This window comes from Tachysurus fulvidraco, chromosome 18 (genome assembly GCF_022655615.1).
Source record: "Tachysurus fulvidraco isolate hzauxx_2018 chromosome 18, HZAU_PFXX_2.0, whole genome shotgun sequence".
Lineage (NCBI taxonomy): Eukaryota > Metazoa > Chordata > Actinopteri > Siluriformes > Bagridae > Tachysurus > Tachysurus fulvidraco.
Genome location: NC_062535.1, coordinates 17,615,941 through 17,629,343, shown reverse-complemented (window position 1 = coordinate 17,629,343; position 13,403 = coordinate 17,615,941). Strand labels below are relative to the sequence as shown.

At 41.8% G+C, this 13,403-nt stretch overlaps 1 protein-coding gene across 3 annotated transcripts in view; it reads right to left on the bottom strand.

Moving 5' to 3' along the window:
• Positions 1–13,403, bottom strand: part of LOC113636347 (mycbp associated protein) — a 24,786-nt gene that overhangs the window by 9,641 nt on the left and 1,742 nt on the right. The window contains exons 2-19 of one of the 3 annotated variants that reach the window (XM_027136392.2): positions 11,602–11,727; positions 11,320–11,441; positions 10,768–10,879; positions 10,525–10,631; positions 10,254–10,431; positions 9,265–9,380; positions 8,907–9,057; positions 8,591–8,703; positions 6,484–6,605; positions 6,191–6,299; positions 5,899–6,091; positions 3,312–3,499; positions 3,043–3,189; positions 1,220–1,357; positions 933–1,084; positions 591–709; positions 332–477; positions 47–169 (exon numbers count right to left, since the gene is read on the bottom strand). In XM_027136392.2, coding sequence (XP_026992193.2) covers positions 47–169; positions 332–477; positions 591–709; positions 933–1,084; positions 1,220–1,357; positions 3,043–3,189; positions 3,312–3,499; positions 5,899–6,091; positions 6,191–6,299; positions 6,484–6,605; positions 8,591–8,703; positions 8,907–9,057; positions 9,265–9,380; positions 10,254–10,431; positions 10,525–10,631; positions 10,768–10,879; positions 11,320–11,441; positions 11,602–11,626 — 2,361 coding nt within the window. In that variant the 5' untranslated portion in view covers positions 11,627–11,727. The remainder of the gene's footprint in view (positions 1–46; positions 170–331; positions 478–590; positions 710–932; positions 1,085–1,219; positions 1,358–3,042; positions 3,190–3,311; positions 3,500–5,898; positions 6,092–6,190; positions 6,300–6,483; positions 6,606–8,590; positions 8,704–8,906; positions 9,058–9,264; positions 9,381–10,253; positions 10,432–10,524; positions 10,632–10,767; positions 10,880–11,319; positions 11,442–11,601; positions 11,728–13,403) is intronic. The other 2 variants (XM_027136391.2, XM_027136390.2) reach the window with 2 other exon arrangements.

Below are 13,403 nucleotides of genomic sequence, written 5' to 3'. Positions count from 1 at the left end.
GTGTGTGTGTGTGTGTGTGCGCGCGTGCGTTCGTGTGTGTCCATGCCTGTCGGTGTAGTGTGTATCGATATCTTTGCTGTAGTTCAGGATTGATGTCCTCTTGTTGTTGTGGAGATATCTTCACCTCCTTCTCCGAACTCAACACCTTCTCCTCCTCTTTAGGCTTGTTCTTACACCACACACACACACACACACACACACACACACACACACACACACACACACACACACACACACACACACACACACACACAAACAGAAAAAGCTGGTGTAACACAGGCGTAACACTGCTTCCATCTGCTGTTCCCTCACTCTCATTACAGCTTATTACCTCTGCAGCTTTGTCCTTGGCTGCAGCTTTGTCCTTGGCTGCAGCTTTGTCCTTGGCTGCAGGTTTGGCAGCCCCTTTCTTCTCCTTTCCTTTAGTCGGTGGCTCTGCTTTTTTTTCCATGACCTCTTCCTTCTTTGGCTCTTCCCCTGTGCAGCCATTCAACAAATAACTACTTTATTATCTAATTAATAGTTACACCAATAGTGTACGTGTAGCTGTGAGCACAGAGAGACGTTAATACGAGGCTGTGTGTACTCACTGCTTTCTGGTTCATCTTGTGTTTCTCCCCAGTTACGGTTTTCAGGGAGTCCTAGCACGTATCTGAGCCGCATAGCTTCACTGGCTAAACCATCCAACATCTCCCTCCATAACTGAAGCCTGTGCACCAGAAATTAAGTCAAAGCCAGGGTTCTCTTGCTCAGCTCAGGTCATTTGCATCATTCCTTTATCTCACATTAACTATTAAAACTTTTCAGTTGAGTTGATTTGTGCAAATTTCTTTTTTACATTCATGAAATTTTAATTCTTTATCAAAAAGCTAAAGTCAGATCTTAAATTTACCATATTGGTGCCACAAATATATACAGGTTTTTGGACCTACCCTATCCCGTGCAGTTTGAGTGGGATGGAAGCGGGCTGTGATTGGTGGAGTTGCAGCAGTAGTGTGTTGTATAGGCTGAGAGCTTCCTCTCTACACAGTCCTGCACTCTCCTTATGTGTGTCTGCATCTTCTGATGGCAAACACATTACCACCTAGTGGAGAAAAGGAGCATGTACACATACACCATGCCTTAATGTTACTCCATAAATTGACATTGTGGTCATTTTTCTCTTTTTTTTTCGTGGACTACAGGGTTTATCAGTGGAAAGTGTGTGTGAGAGTTCCACCTGATGAAGACTGCTCAAAGACAGATCCCAGACAGGGCCGGGTGTGTGTTCATCTTCTTTTGCTCCTGACTCCTTTGACCATTTTGCCTGCTCCCACAGACCCTTCAGTGCCTTCACTGACTCCTGATGATAATGTAGCTAAAATAAACACACACACACACACACACACACACACACACACACACACACACACACACACACACACACACACACACACACACACACACACACACACACACACTGTTAATTAACAGGATAAATAAAATGTACATTTGTTGTTATAAGATTAGACTAATATTCTTTTAAAATAATTAGCGTGTGTGTGTTGTGAATATTGTTGTCTTAATTGAGTACAAACCAAAACGTGCTCTTTTATGAAGCCAGCACTGATGGACCTCCCAGGGGTCTTCTAAAATGTTCTGGCCTAGATCCTAGATCCAGTTAGATTGCTAATGGAACACTACATTTTGTATGTGTGTGTTTGTGTGTGTTCCAGCAGAATACATATGCAAAATCGTTTATAAAGCCTCTAAAGATAGAAAGGCTTTCAGATGTAAATCTTTTGGTAACTGGTGAGCAGTTTTAATGCTTGAGCAACTGCACCTCAGAAAAGAATTCCCCATGAATCATTCCGTGTGAGTTTATGGGCAAAACAATACAGGCTATGGGTCCAGACCAGAGAGAGAAAAACGAAAATAAAAAGTATGCACCAGTCTGTGTGAAGACATGTTTCTCTCTTTGTGTGTTTGTTTGTTATATTGTTTACTGTTTTCACTATTTATTGGTCAGAAGCTTTAATTCATTTCCTGTGGTAAGAGAAATTACAAATACACGAGACCCGTTGTTTACGGTTTAAAAAAAAAACACAATCACATCCACAGGAACATAATCATTCTAACCGTACACACATGCAGCTAAAATATTAGTGCTATCTTCCTCCCAGGGTAAAGGGCTAACAGCAGGGCACTAATAACGATAAGCAGGGCAGAATACTGTTTCCTGTTTATAGTTATTAAGGACTGATTATAGCATGGATACTAATCTAAAAAAAGCAACACTTATTTCTACATTATAGCTGTTAGTGTTTATTTTTACATTTTCATAGCTTTGACATCTTTTAGCTGCTAAGTGCTGATATTGACTCTCAGTATTCCTCTTGGTGTTGTGTTATAGACCCCACTGTGTTTTTCTCAGTAAGAATACACTTTTATCATCTGAAACTGTGGCAGAATCGTGAAGAAGAGTCATGGTATTGTTTTCATTGTTTTCTTGTTATAAATAAAAAAAATGACACTTGTTATGAGACTCGGACTTTAGGACTGTATTAATGTGTTGGAATCTAGTTAAGAATTATAGTGTACTTTCTGAGGACCTATATGATGACTAAATTGTGGTATTTTCTTTGTGAAAACCTACAATACGATTAAAGTGTGTTTTTTGAGGAACTACAGTGGAATTGTATTGTGTTTTTGAGGAACTACTGTATGCTTGTGGTGTATTTTGTATTGTGTGTTGAGGGGCCCTAAATTAAAAATTGTAGTGTGTTTTGTGGGGACCTTCATTAATATTGTATTTTGTTTTGTGGGGACATACATTAGGATTATATTAAGTTTTGTGGGGACCTACATTAGGATTATATTAGGTTTTGTGAGGACCTACATTAGGATTGTATTGTGTTTTGTGGGGACCTACATTAGGATTGTATTGTGTTTTGTGGGGACATACATTAGGATTGTATTGTGTTTTGTGGGGACATACATTAGGATTGTATTGTGTTTTTTGAGGACCTACATTAGGATTGTATTGTGTTTTGTGAGACTTACATTTGGATTCTGAGCATTAAATTGTTCTTCCTCTGTCATAGAGAGTTGAACTGGTGATTTTAGCCTCTCTGGAGTACGAATCCCATGCAGCAATTTGAACACCACAGACCTGCACACTGATACAGCCACTCGATGCTCCAGCTCCATCTAAATCATGCATAGTTATAATACGTCTTCTACAAATGCACATGGAAACTTTATTAATGTACATACATATACCGACTGTCCTGCATTCACACAACTTTTGCAACAACAACACAGACACACACCTCTAGGGCTTCCCTCTCTTTGCTGGTTTTGTCCTGGTACAGAGCCATACCCTTCAGTGTGATATGAATTGTGGCTCCGCTCATCAGCACAGGGTGTGTGTGTAGTTTCCACGCCTCTGTCACGATCCCAGGACTCACAGACTTAAAGGTGAACAGAATTCTCACCATATCGCCTGGCAGTATCACAGCTGTATGAGAAAGAGTGACCGGTTGTTGAGTTTGTTAAAAATCACTTGGCTTAAACATGCTAAACTGAATCCATTCAAAACCCAGTGTTTGCTTTGGCACATGTTATGTGTTGATAAATGAACTGAACATATTTTAATGCTCATAAAGTGAGCCAGAACCCTTTTTTCACATGGCCTGTTCTCTTTCATTCAGGTGGCCAGACTTTTTTCACCAATACCCCTTTTCCACCAAAAAATACTAGGTGCTGGTTCAGAGCTAGTGCTAGTGCTGGTTCAAAGTTGGTTCCACTTGGCAAACCTTCTAAGAACCGGTTTGCCTTTCCGTCGGTTAGAGAGCATCACAGCGCCGAGTGTGACGTCACTGTATACCTGTCACATTTTCCAGCAACGTTAGTGCAGCAGCAGCAAACACAAACACAACATCACCAATGGTGGACGACTTTACTGTTAATGCTCATGGCTTTGTGAACTTACATTGGCATCCAAACGGCGCAAATCCAATGTGTACGTGCAGCTCTGTGTAATCTGTATTAACGGAGGTTGTAATCAAGAAAGTACATAACATTATTTTATCATGACAATATTTTACACTGAAAAAAAAATGTAGCCTTCGCATGTAGCTACCTACTATCATGCGTGCTGATAATTGATATTGCGGTAAAGTAAAAGTGTATTAAACATTGGTATATTATCAAATGCACTAACAGTAGCTCCACCCACAGCCCCTAATGCTAGCGGTTCTTAAGTCTAAACCAGCAACGTTTTGGTGCTACTTAAGGACCACTTTTACTGGTTGAGAGCCGGTGCTTTGGCTGTCGAAAAAGAAAGAACTGGTTCTAAATTAGGCTCCGAACCTGCACTCAAACTGCCTCGGTGGTAAAGGGGCACAAGACGATTTAATCAGTTTTAAAAGTAGTCATTTGTAATGGCTTGCTAGGCTCTGTGGTCTACATAAAGGTCAAGAGGTCAAGCTTTTTCTTACAGCATACAGTGCCTTCAGAAAGTTTTCACCCACTGATGAGTCTATTGTTCTTCAGACAGTTCTTCATAGCTTCTTCCTTGACTGTAAAAGGTTGTCCTAAGCAATATGCTCATGTTTGGCTCAACCTGTGTTGCCTGTGATAAAATTATCCTGCACCTCCTGCTGAAAACAACTCCAGTGTATACTGCTACTGTACCATCACTACTGTATGCTTGTTCACAGGAATAGTGTTACCTCTGTGTTGTACTGTATCTGGTTTGTGCACAACATTATGCATTAGTTATAGGTCCTTCAGGCTGCTCTTCCACAGCTCTCTGAAAACCAAATGATATTGTTGTACTCATTCTTTCAGACAGCGAGTTCTATGACCTTCAGTGTTGCAGCTGGACTCTGGGACACTTTCCTGAGCACTCAGTTTTGTCTGTTCTTGGAAGTGTCTGTGGTTGTCTGGCTATTTTGTTATAATGAATTTCACAGTGTTCCTAGAAAGGATCCATACTTTATGTTTCAATAACATTCTCCAACTTTTATTCTCATAACGAATTCATCTTGAAGCTTTATGGGCAGTTCATCAGCACTGATCTGATCTTCTGGTTTAGCTGTAAGAACTCCAAAGTCAGTGATATTTCTTGTACAAGCATACGGTTGACCATATGTGGATTTCAGAATGAACACAGGTGTAACCTGTAGAACATAGGGTGATCTGTCGAAAATGAAATACAAAGAAGGCTCCAAAAAAAAGTTCAAATTAGTTGAAATTAAAGTTAAAATTATTTTGTACAATTGCAACAAAAAAAAAATAGTTAATGTATTCAAAAGTGTTTATATTTTTAGATATCAATAGATTTCGTTTTCATAACTTTTCAAAACAATAATTGGACTTTCTGTCCTGTGCATTAATGTGTTTGAATTCAGACAGTGTACATCACAAGCATTTTTGTTTTTCATGTGACATGTGATTCAGGTGTGTATATGGAAACATGGTTTTGAGTTTTGCACAAGTTTGTGATTTAAGATACTTCTGATGACGTCCTTGTACCGCTCGTCTTCAGCGTACTCAGCATAACAATGGAAAAACAAAACCATAACTTTGCGAGACATTTGAGAGGAAACTTGTTTTAGATCCCTGATGTCAAACTCAAGTCTGATGGGCCACACGTGATCCACTGCCTGGTTTCATTCAACCAACATTAGTCTGAGGTGTGTTTTGTGGCTTTAAGCTTGCTGTGTTTAGGGCTGAGGTGTGTTTTGTGGGGACCTGCAATACATGTTAAAATGTATGCCTTGCAAAATGGTCCTCCAAAGACTCACTAAAATGCTGATGATGTTTGTCTTGGTTTAGAGTGTGTGTGTGTGTGTGTGTGTGTGTGTGTGTGTGTGTGTGTGTGTGTGTGTGTGTGTGTGTGTGTGTGTGTACCTGTAGCTGTGTTAAAGTAGAATTGTTGAGTGTTCTTGCATGTTTTTGCCTCAGGAAAGCAGTGTGGCAGCTCCAGTTTCTGCCAGCTGTAGTAGATGGCTGTGCTCCCCTCATTCTTCAGTTCCAGATGACAACATGTGCTCTCACCCACAACTGCCTCGAATACCAGGCAGACAGAGACACCAACCTCTCCCTGAATACACACACCCACACCCACACACACACACAAAGAACATTTCAATAAATTGTGCCGAACTTCAATAAATTGTACAAAGCTTTTATGACAGTTCACCTGATGAGAGACGGAGCTTCCACTCCAGCGAGCCAATTCACCACCGATCCTCAGAGCAGGAACCAGCTCCACATCTTGCACGACATCATCAAAAAATGCCAGTGGGTCCCTTTACCAAAAACCACACGGACATTATCAGTGTTACTGAAGGTTCCACAGAATATTTTCCTAATATTGAATCTAAACTCAGGCTAATGATTTATTTTCAGTTCATTTCCTATATAAAGTGTGGCTCATGAAAGTATAAACGAGTTACAGAGTAAATAATTCTGCAGATGTAGAAAGGAACCTACTCGTTCTCTTTGTGCTCTCCCTCGCTCCTGTCCTCTTCATTCTGCTCCTGCTTTTTACAGCACTCCACTGACTCAGAGGCGAAAGGCTGACTTGTGCCCACAATCTCCAACCCATCCATCTCCTGCAGCAGAGAGAGAGAGAGAGAGAGAGAGAGAGAGAGAGAGAGAGAGAGAGAGAGAGACTGTATTACCTACATACCATGAACCAAGAATCACAAAAAATGTGTAATCATTGACTTGGTGAAGTTTTCTGTAAGAATGTTTCTGTAACGTGTGGAAGGAGTCTCCAGTATCAGTGCTTGCAAGGTATTAACTCTGCAGGGTGCCAAAACTTTTGCAGACACCATTTTTTTGTTTTCTGTTATTTTGAAAGTGTAAATGATGGATATAAAATCTAACTTTTTTTTGACATAAGAATGTCTAATCTGTAATTTGATGCCTTTTGGAGATTTTTCTACCTTTTCTTGGCTTCTTTATTCACATTAATACAAATTTTTACCTGGGGTGCCCAAACCTTCGAGCCCCACTGTATAATATGTCATTGTTCCATATGATAATTCAAAATTTTTTAAAACTTTCTCCCATTTTTTTCCTCTCCTTTTCTTTCACAAAAGGGTGATCATCTGTTCTGTACGTTCTCTTCCTTTAACTCCGTCTTTTTGGCTGTCAGTGATCTTACTAGTCTCAATACAACAGGACAGTGCGTATCTGCGTATCTGTGTGCAGAAACACTATGGATAGTGAGAGAGAGAGAGAGAGAGAGAGAGAGAGAGAGAGAGAGAGAGAGAGAGAGAGAGAGAGAGACTCAGAGGACAGGAACGACAGAACAGAAGGCCATGCCAGGGTACCATTGTAGTGTATGTGAGTTTGTGATAATTGCTCAAAATTAGCACTAACAATGCCAGAAGCTGTGCGTGCTGGGTACATGGTGTGTTTGTCTTTGTGTGTGTTTGTGTGTGTGTGTGTGTGTGTGTGTGTGTGTGTGTGTGTGTGTGAGAGGGGGGGGGGGGGGGGTTGGGAAGGGGTGAAAGAACCTGAGTAAGAAAGAGAGTAGGAACACTGAATAGGTGGCCTCTGTCTCTGTCAGTGCAGTAAAGGAGGCGTGTCCTCTGTCTCTGTAGTAAAGGGGACATGGCCTCTGTCTCTGTCAGTGCAGTAAAGGAGGCGTGTCCTCTGTCTCTGTAGTAAAGGGGACATGGCCTCTGTCTCTGTCAGTGCAGTAAAGGAGGCGTGTCCTCTGTCTCTGTCAGTGCAGTAAAGGAGGCGTGTCCTCTGTCTCTGTCAGTGCAGTAAAGGAGGTGTGCCCTCTGTTTCTGTCAGTGCAATAAAGGAGGCGTGGCCTCTGTTTCTGTCAGTGCAGTAAAGGAGGCGTGGCCTCTGTTTCTGTCAGTGCAGTAAAGGAGGCGTGGCCTCTGTTTCTGTCAGTGCAGTAAAGGAGGCGTGGCCTCTGTGTCTGTCAGTGCAATAAAGGAGGCGTGGCCTCTGTTTCTGTCAGTGCAGTAAAGGAGGCGTGGCCTCTGTCTCTGTCAGTGCAGTAAAGGAGGCGTGGCCTCTGTTTCTGTCAGTGAAATAAAGGAGGCGTGGCCTCCAAGCCTGTGCTTTGTCTTTGAGTGAAAGTTGTGTAAAAAACAGGTCCTGATTACTTTTTCCCCTCTGGAGGACAATTTGCACTTAAAAATTTATATATTTATGAAGAAGGGAGAGGAAAAAAGAAGATAAAAAAACATATTTTAAATTCATAAACATTGCAAAAGCAACAAGAATTTAGATCATTTTCAATTAAATGAAATAATTAGATTTTTAAGCTTTTGGACTGTGTATAATTTTCACCTCTGACTGCTAATTATGTGGTGTTTCAGACTTTACACAGCGCGAAGAGGAACATATGTAAATGAGCCATGTGGCTTGTGTGGCTAATGAGTCATTAAATATTATAAGCATGAAGAATGAGTGTGTGTGTGTGTGTGTGTGTGTGTGTGTGTGTGTGTGTGTGTGTGTGTGTGTGTTTGTGTTTGTGTGTGTGTGTGTGTGTGTGTGTGTGTGTGTGTGTGTGTGTGTGTGTGTGTGTGTGTGTGTGTGTGTGTGTTTGTGTTTGTGTGTGTCTTACCGGCTGATTCATTTCGAGGTCACTCAGTACATTTCTGAGCTCATTTTGGCGATACTTCAGGTACTGACTGTGACTCCACACTCTACTGGCTGAGCGCTCAGACAGGACGTTACCTACACACACACACACACACACACACACCAGACACACACACACACACACACACACACACACACACACACAATACAGGCCTTGTATAGAACAGCAATCCATGAACAATGACTGTGTGTGTGTGTGTGTGTGTGTGTGTGTGTGTGTGTGTGTGTGTGTGTGTGTGTGTGTGTGTGTGTGTGTGTGTGTGAGTGTGTGTGTATACCAGACTCCAGGCGTGTAATATGAGGCTGCGAGATGTGTGTGATGGGCTCCACGTGTCCTTTCTCCTTCTGTGTCAATGTGGCCATGATTCCACTCAGCTCATCCCCAAATCGCTGTGGAACACTCCAGAACTCACTGCCCACATGGACACCCTGACAGAACATAAGCAGGGAAGAAAGGATAGGATGAAGAATGAATTATGTCACGTCAGGATCATAACAGAGCTCCACAGCACTCGGGAGCTCTCAGGAACTGCTAATCTTATCTAGTATCTAAACAATGTACCCAAAATGTTACAGAACACCCATCATGCACTTGGCCTCTTGTGGGAATTACATATATAAGGAATTTATAATCACATATCCGTAGTGTACTGCGGGAAGTGCTCGGCTGATCAGTTCTCTCTGCTCCTGAGTTTCTCGGAATCTGTTCGCTTGGTTCATCAGAACATCCTCCACCGGCTTCTGCAACAAATCTGACACACAACACAAAGCATCAGTGGCTCCTCCATCGGCAGTCCTGCGTACATTGTACGGTTCCTCAAAGTGCAGAGTCCGCTCAGCTGGCATGCGCACGACATGCTGAACAAAGCCTCCACACAATGAGCCACAATTACGTCATATCGTTTTGTGGAAATTAATCACACAAAGTTACCAGATGAGGTCTTTAACATCAGTCATTTTATAATTCTGTTCTGATTCCATGTGTTATAGACCGTCTCGTAATGTGTTTAGGACATTTGTCTGCGGGAGACATAGAGACATTTGGCATCTCTGGTGTCTTATGATGAAAACAATCCAGACATGAATTTTAGAGTTGTAGTGAGCAGAGACTGTGGTTTATTTTGCCTCACATCTACCTTGCACACCAACTCCTCTCCAAATGATTCATTTAACTGTGTGTATGTGTGTGTGCTACAGAACACACTGTCTTTTCACACAACTGTGTAAATGTTCACATAACACACACACACACACACACACACACACACACACACACACACACACACAAACAAACACACACGGTAGAGGGACTACCCTTAGTGTAGGCTGATGGTGTAGGCTACATACTGTATACTCTGACTCAGCTCTTTGTGTTTGTGGGTATGAAGCTCTTTGCTGTTTCTGCTTCCTACAGTGCTACAGGATTTATGTAACTAAGGGGAAGAGGTTATTTTACATATTTATTATTAGGTTTATTCTTGCCTGAGGTTTCATAAAGGCCTCTGAGCTGCAAAGAGCTTCACAATCATAACTCCGACACAGTAAGTCTTTGCTGGTGGTCCACTGACGTTCATGCGGCTTCTGCGACTGACTGCACTAATAAATGTGAAACGTTCAGGACTCACTGGAGATGAAGTTCAGCTGCCGACGTCTCTCTGCCATGCGATAACACCAGTGGTTAAGGGCACGTCCTTGCTGGTCCTGCTCATAGAGTAGACGAGAACTGGGCTTCTCTTCAGGTTTCTCTCCCCTAAACCCTGAAGGTTGTTGTTGTTTCTGTGCATCAGGAATTCGCTTCACGAGCTGAGAGACAGATGCAGCGTTGATGACAGAGAACAAATGCCCTGGTTTAGGCTTTATCTGTGACATGAAGATTCATCCATCAAAAAGTCTCACCTCCACCTCTCCTCTAGCCTCCATCTCCTTCCTAAAGTCCTCCAGACTTCCCAGGATGCTGTGCGGCAGGACCATGCCCTGGGAATCAAAGCGTGGCCCTCCTGGACCTTAAAAAACCATTGAAGAAGATTGTATTTTAATTGCTTTAAGTTTTTTATTAGTGATATTAGTGGAGTTTGCAAAATATTTCTTTTGTGTTCAAAGCACTTTAGTGACAGGATTTTTTATAACTTTTATTCTCACCAGTATAATCCAGCTGCTGCAGGTCAGCATTCTTTGGGCGGGTCTTACGGACTGACACACGGCTTGTCTCTCGGGGCTTTTGAGAGTCTTTCGGGGGTCGAGGAGTTCGCGGCTGTGTGAACAGAAAGTGTATAAAATGTACTCAAATACATTTTTTTTCAACATAAATTTTCAGTTGTTTTTTCAATGTCCACTTGACCCTAACACTTATTATTTTACACCACTAGCTGTAAAAATAATGGCATCTTGACACCAATGAGAAAGGTTTCCTATCGGTGTGGGAAAAAAACATTACTTTTCATTTTATTTATAAGCTTTAAAATGTTTACATTTCTTATTTAATGTATTATATGACATAATGACACTATATGTCTTACTGTATACTGGGGGAATTTGATAGCCTAGTGGTTAAATTGGTGGACCACTGATTGGAAGGTAATGAATTGAAATCCCAGGCCTGCTAATCGTCCACTGCTGGGCTTTTGAGCCTCAATCACTCAGTTGTATAAATTATATATTATCTTTTTTGTATCTAATTCTCTCTCTGTTTACCTTTTGTAGGTGTTCGGGTCTGGTTGCCAGATTTGGGTCCTCATCATACACAGTGGAACTCATACATTGCTTCTCATTCACAGCACACTGAGACTCATCTGATGCCTTACCTCGCTTCTTATCTGAGCCAAGAGAAGAGAAGAGAAGAGAAGAGAAGAGAAGAGAAGAGAAGAGAAGAGAAGAGAAGAGAAGAGAAGAAACATTTAGAGACAATTTAAATTAGTTTGAGTGTTTACCAAACATAATAACTGGTCAGTTAAATCTACAGGCTTAGATCCTCACCACTACGCTCAGCTCCACCCTCCATTCACAAACTGGCACTCGACCATGCCCACGTCTCCACTAATCCTTTTATTAAGTAACAGAATCACTTTTTTAACACAGCTGCTGAGCCTCAGACCCTAAACCCTTTAAGACACAATAGACGATGTTCAGTGTATCTGTAGTGTGATGGTCATCACCACCATCTTGAAGTAATCAGTGACTCAGTCACGTAGTTATGATTAAACACTTGAGCTCCAGCTGGTCTGTTGAAGGAGAAGCGAGACAGCGATGACCCCGTTACATACATCAGGACACATACACTGAGAATTCAGCGACATACTGACCTCTTTCTGTAACATTGTTCTTTAAAACTGACTGTGACACGGCTGCATTCTATTATTTAATAGATTTTATCTCCACACGTAGCTTCATCTTTCATCCTGTTTGTCCCTTTCTTATCGCTTCTGGATAGAAAAGTACAGTAGGGACATCCCATGTATTGGGACAAAAGATGACCCAGAGAGAAATGAAAGGTGGAGAGAAAGTGCGATAATGTTTGGGGTGAGAGGGAGAATCCAGGGGGAGTTGAGAAGTGTTCCGGTTATAACGACGATGCAGCAAGCCGTTATTCACTGACTTCACAACACACACATTAATGAGTCAATTCATTTCAAGTTATTTATCTAGTATCTGTTATTTATTGTCTGTGACGGTGGTGAGGAAAACTCTCTGAGATGATATGTGGAATAGGAACCAGACTCGGTAGGGAACCTCATCAGCCCAAATTCAGAGTTCACCACAGAGACAGCACTGATTTCTTCCTGCCAATGTCTTCAAATGATCACTGATGAAGACATGACCAAAATGATGGTGCTTAGAGCTTGATGCGATGTATATCGAAGCTTTGTAACGATCTTTTCTGTCATTTTTTTCAGTTTTTAATTGACAGGATTCTACCCATGCTGCATTCATCCGTGAGATGAAATCTACCCGGGTTTTAACTCAGTTCTACTGACTAGATTCTACAGTGAATTCTGGAAAACAAACAAAACTGATAAGAAATTGGGATGAACTGTGGAAATCATAAATGTAGATGATGTTGTGTACATAGCAGGTTCATCAAACACAGCAGTTTAACATGGTGAGGGTGAACAAAGATGTCTAAAACGTCACGAACTGATCATTAGAGTTAGACTGATGGACCGGTTTGTAATCAGTTCTACTTTAAACTACTGTTGCATCACATTATCATCCAGACAGTGGAGAGTTTTAGCCAAAGGACAGAAGGGAGAGAGAGGATGACTGGTTATTACTCCACTGCTGATACTGTGAGCAGGGATGAGTGGAGTAAAGAGATGAGAGGGTGTGAGGAACTTCAGGAGATGAAGCTCACAAGCAGCATGAGATCTTCAGACACTGAGATCCATTTGAACATTGTGTTCTGACATTTGGACATGATCAATGACGTAAACTTATTTTCTTGAGTTTTTTTAATAAGCCGATTTAATCAGTTTCTGGAGACAGAGAGAGAGAGAGAGAGAGAGAGAGAGAGAGAGAGAGAGAGAGAGAGAGAGAGAGAGAGAGAGAGAGAGAGCTGTGGAGCTGTTTGTGGAGAGAGAGAGAGAGAGAGAGAGAGAGAGAGAGAGAGAGAGAGAGCTGAGGAGCTGTAAGAGGGGAGAGAGAGAGATGAGCGCTGAGGAGCTGTGAGAGGAGAGAGAGAGAGAGAGAGAGAGAGAGAGAGAGAGAGAGAGAGAGAGAGAGAGAGAGAGAGATGAGCGCTGAGGAGCTGTGAGAGGAGAGAGAGAGAGAGAGAGAGAGAG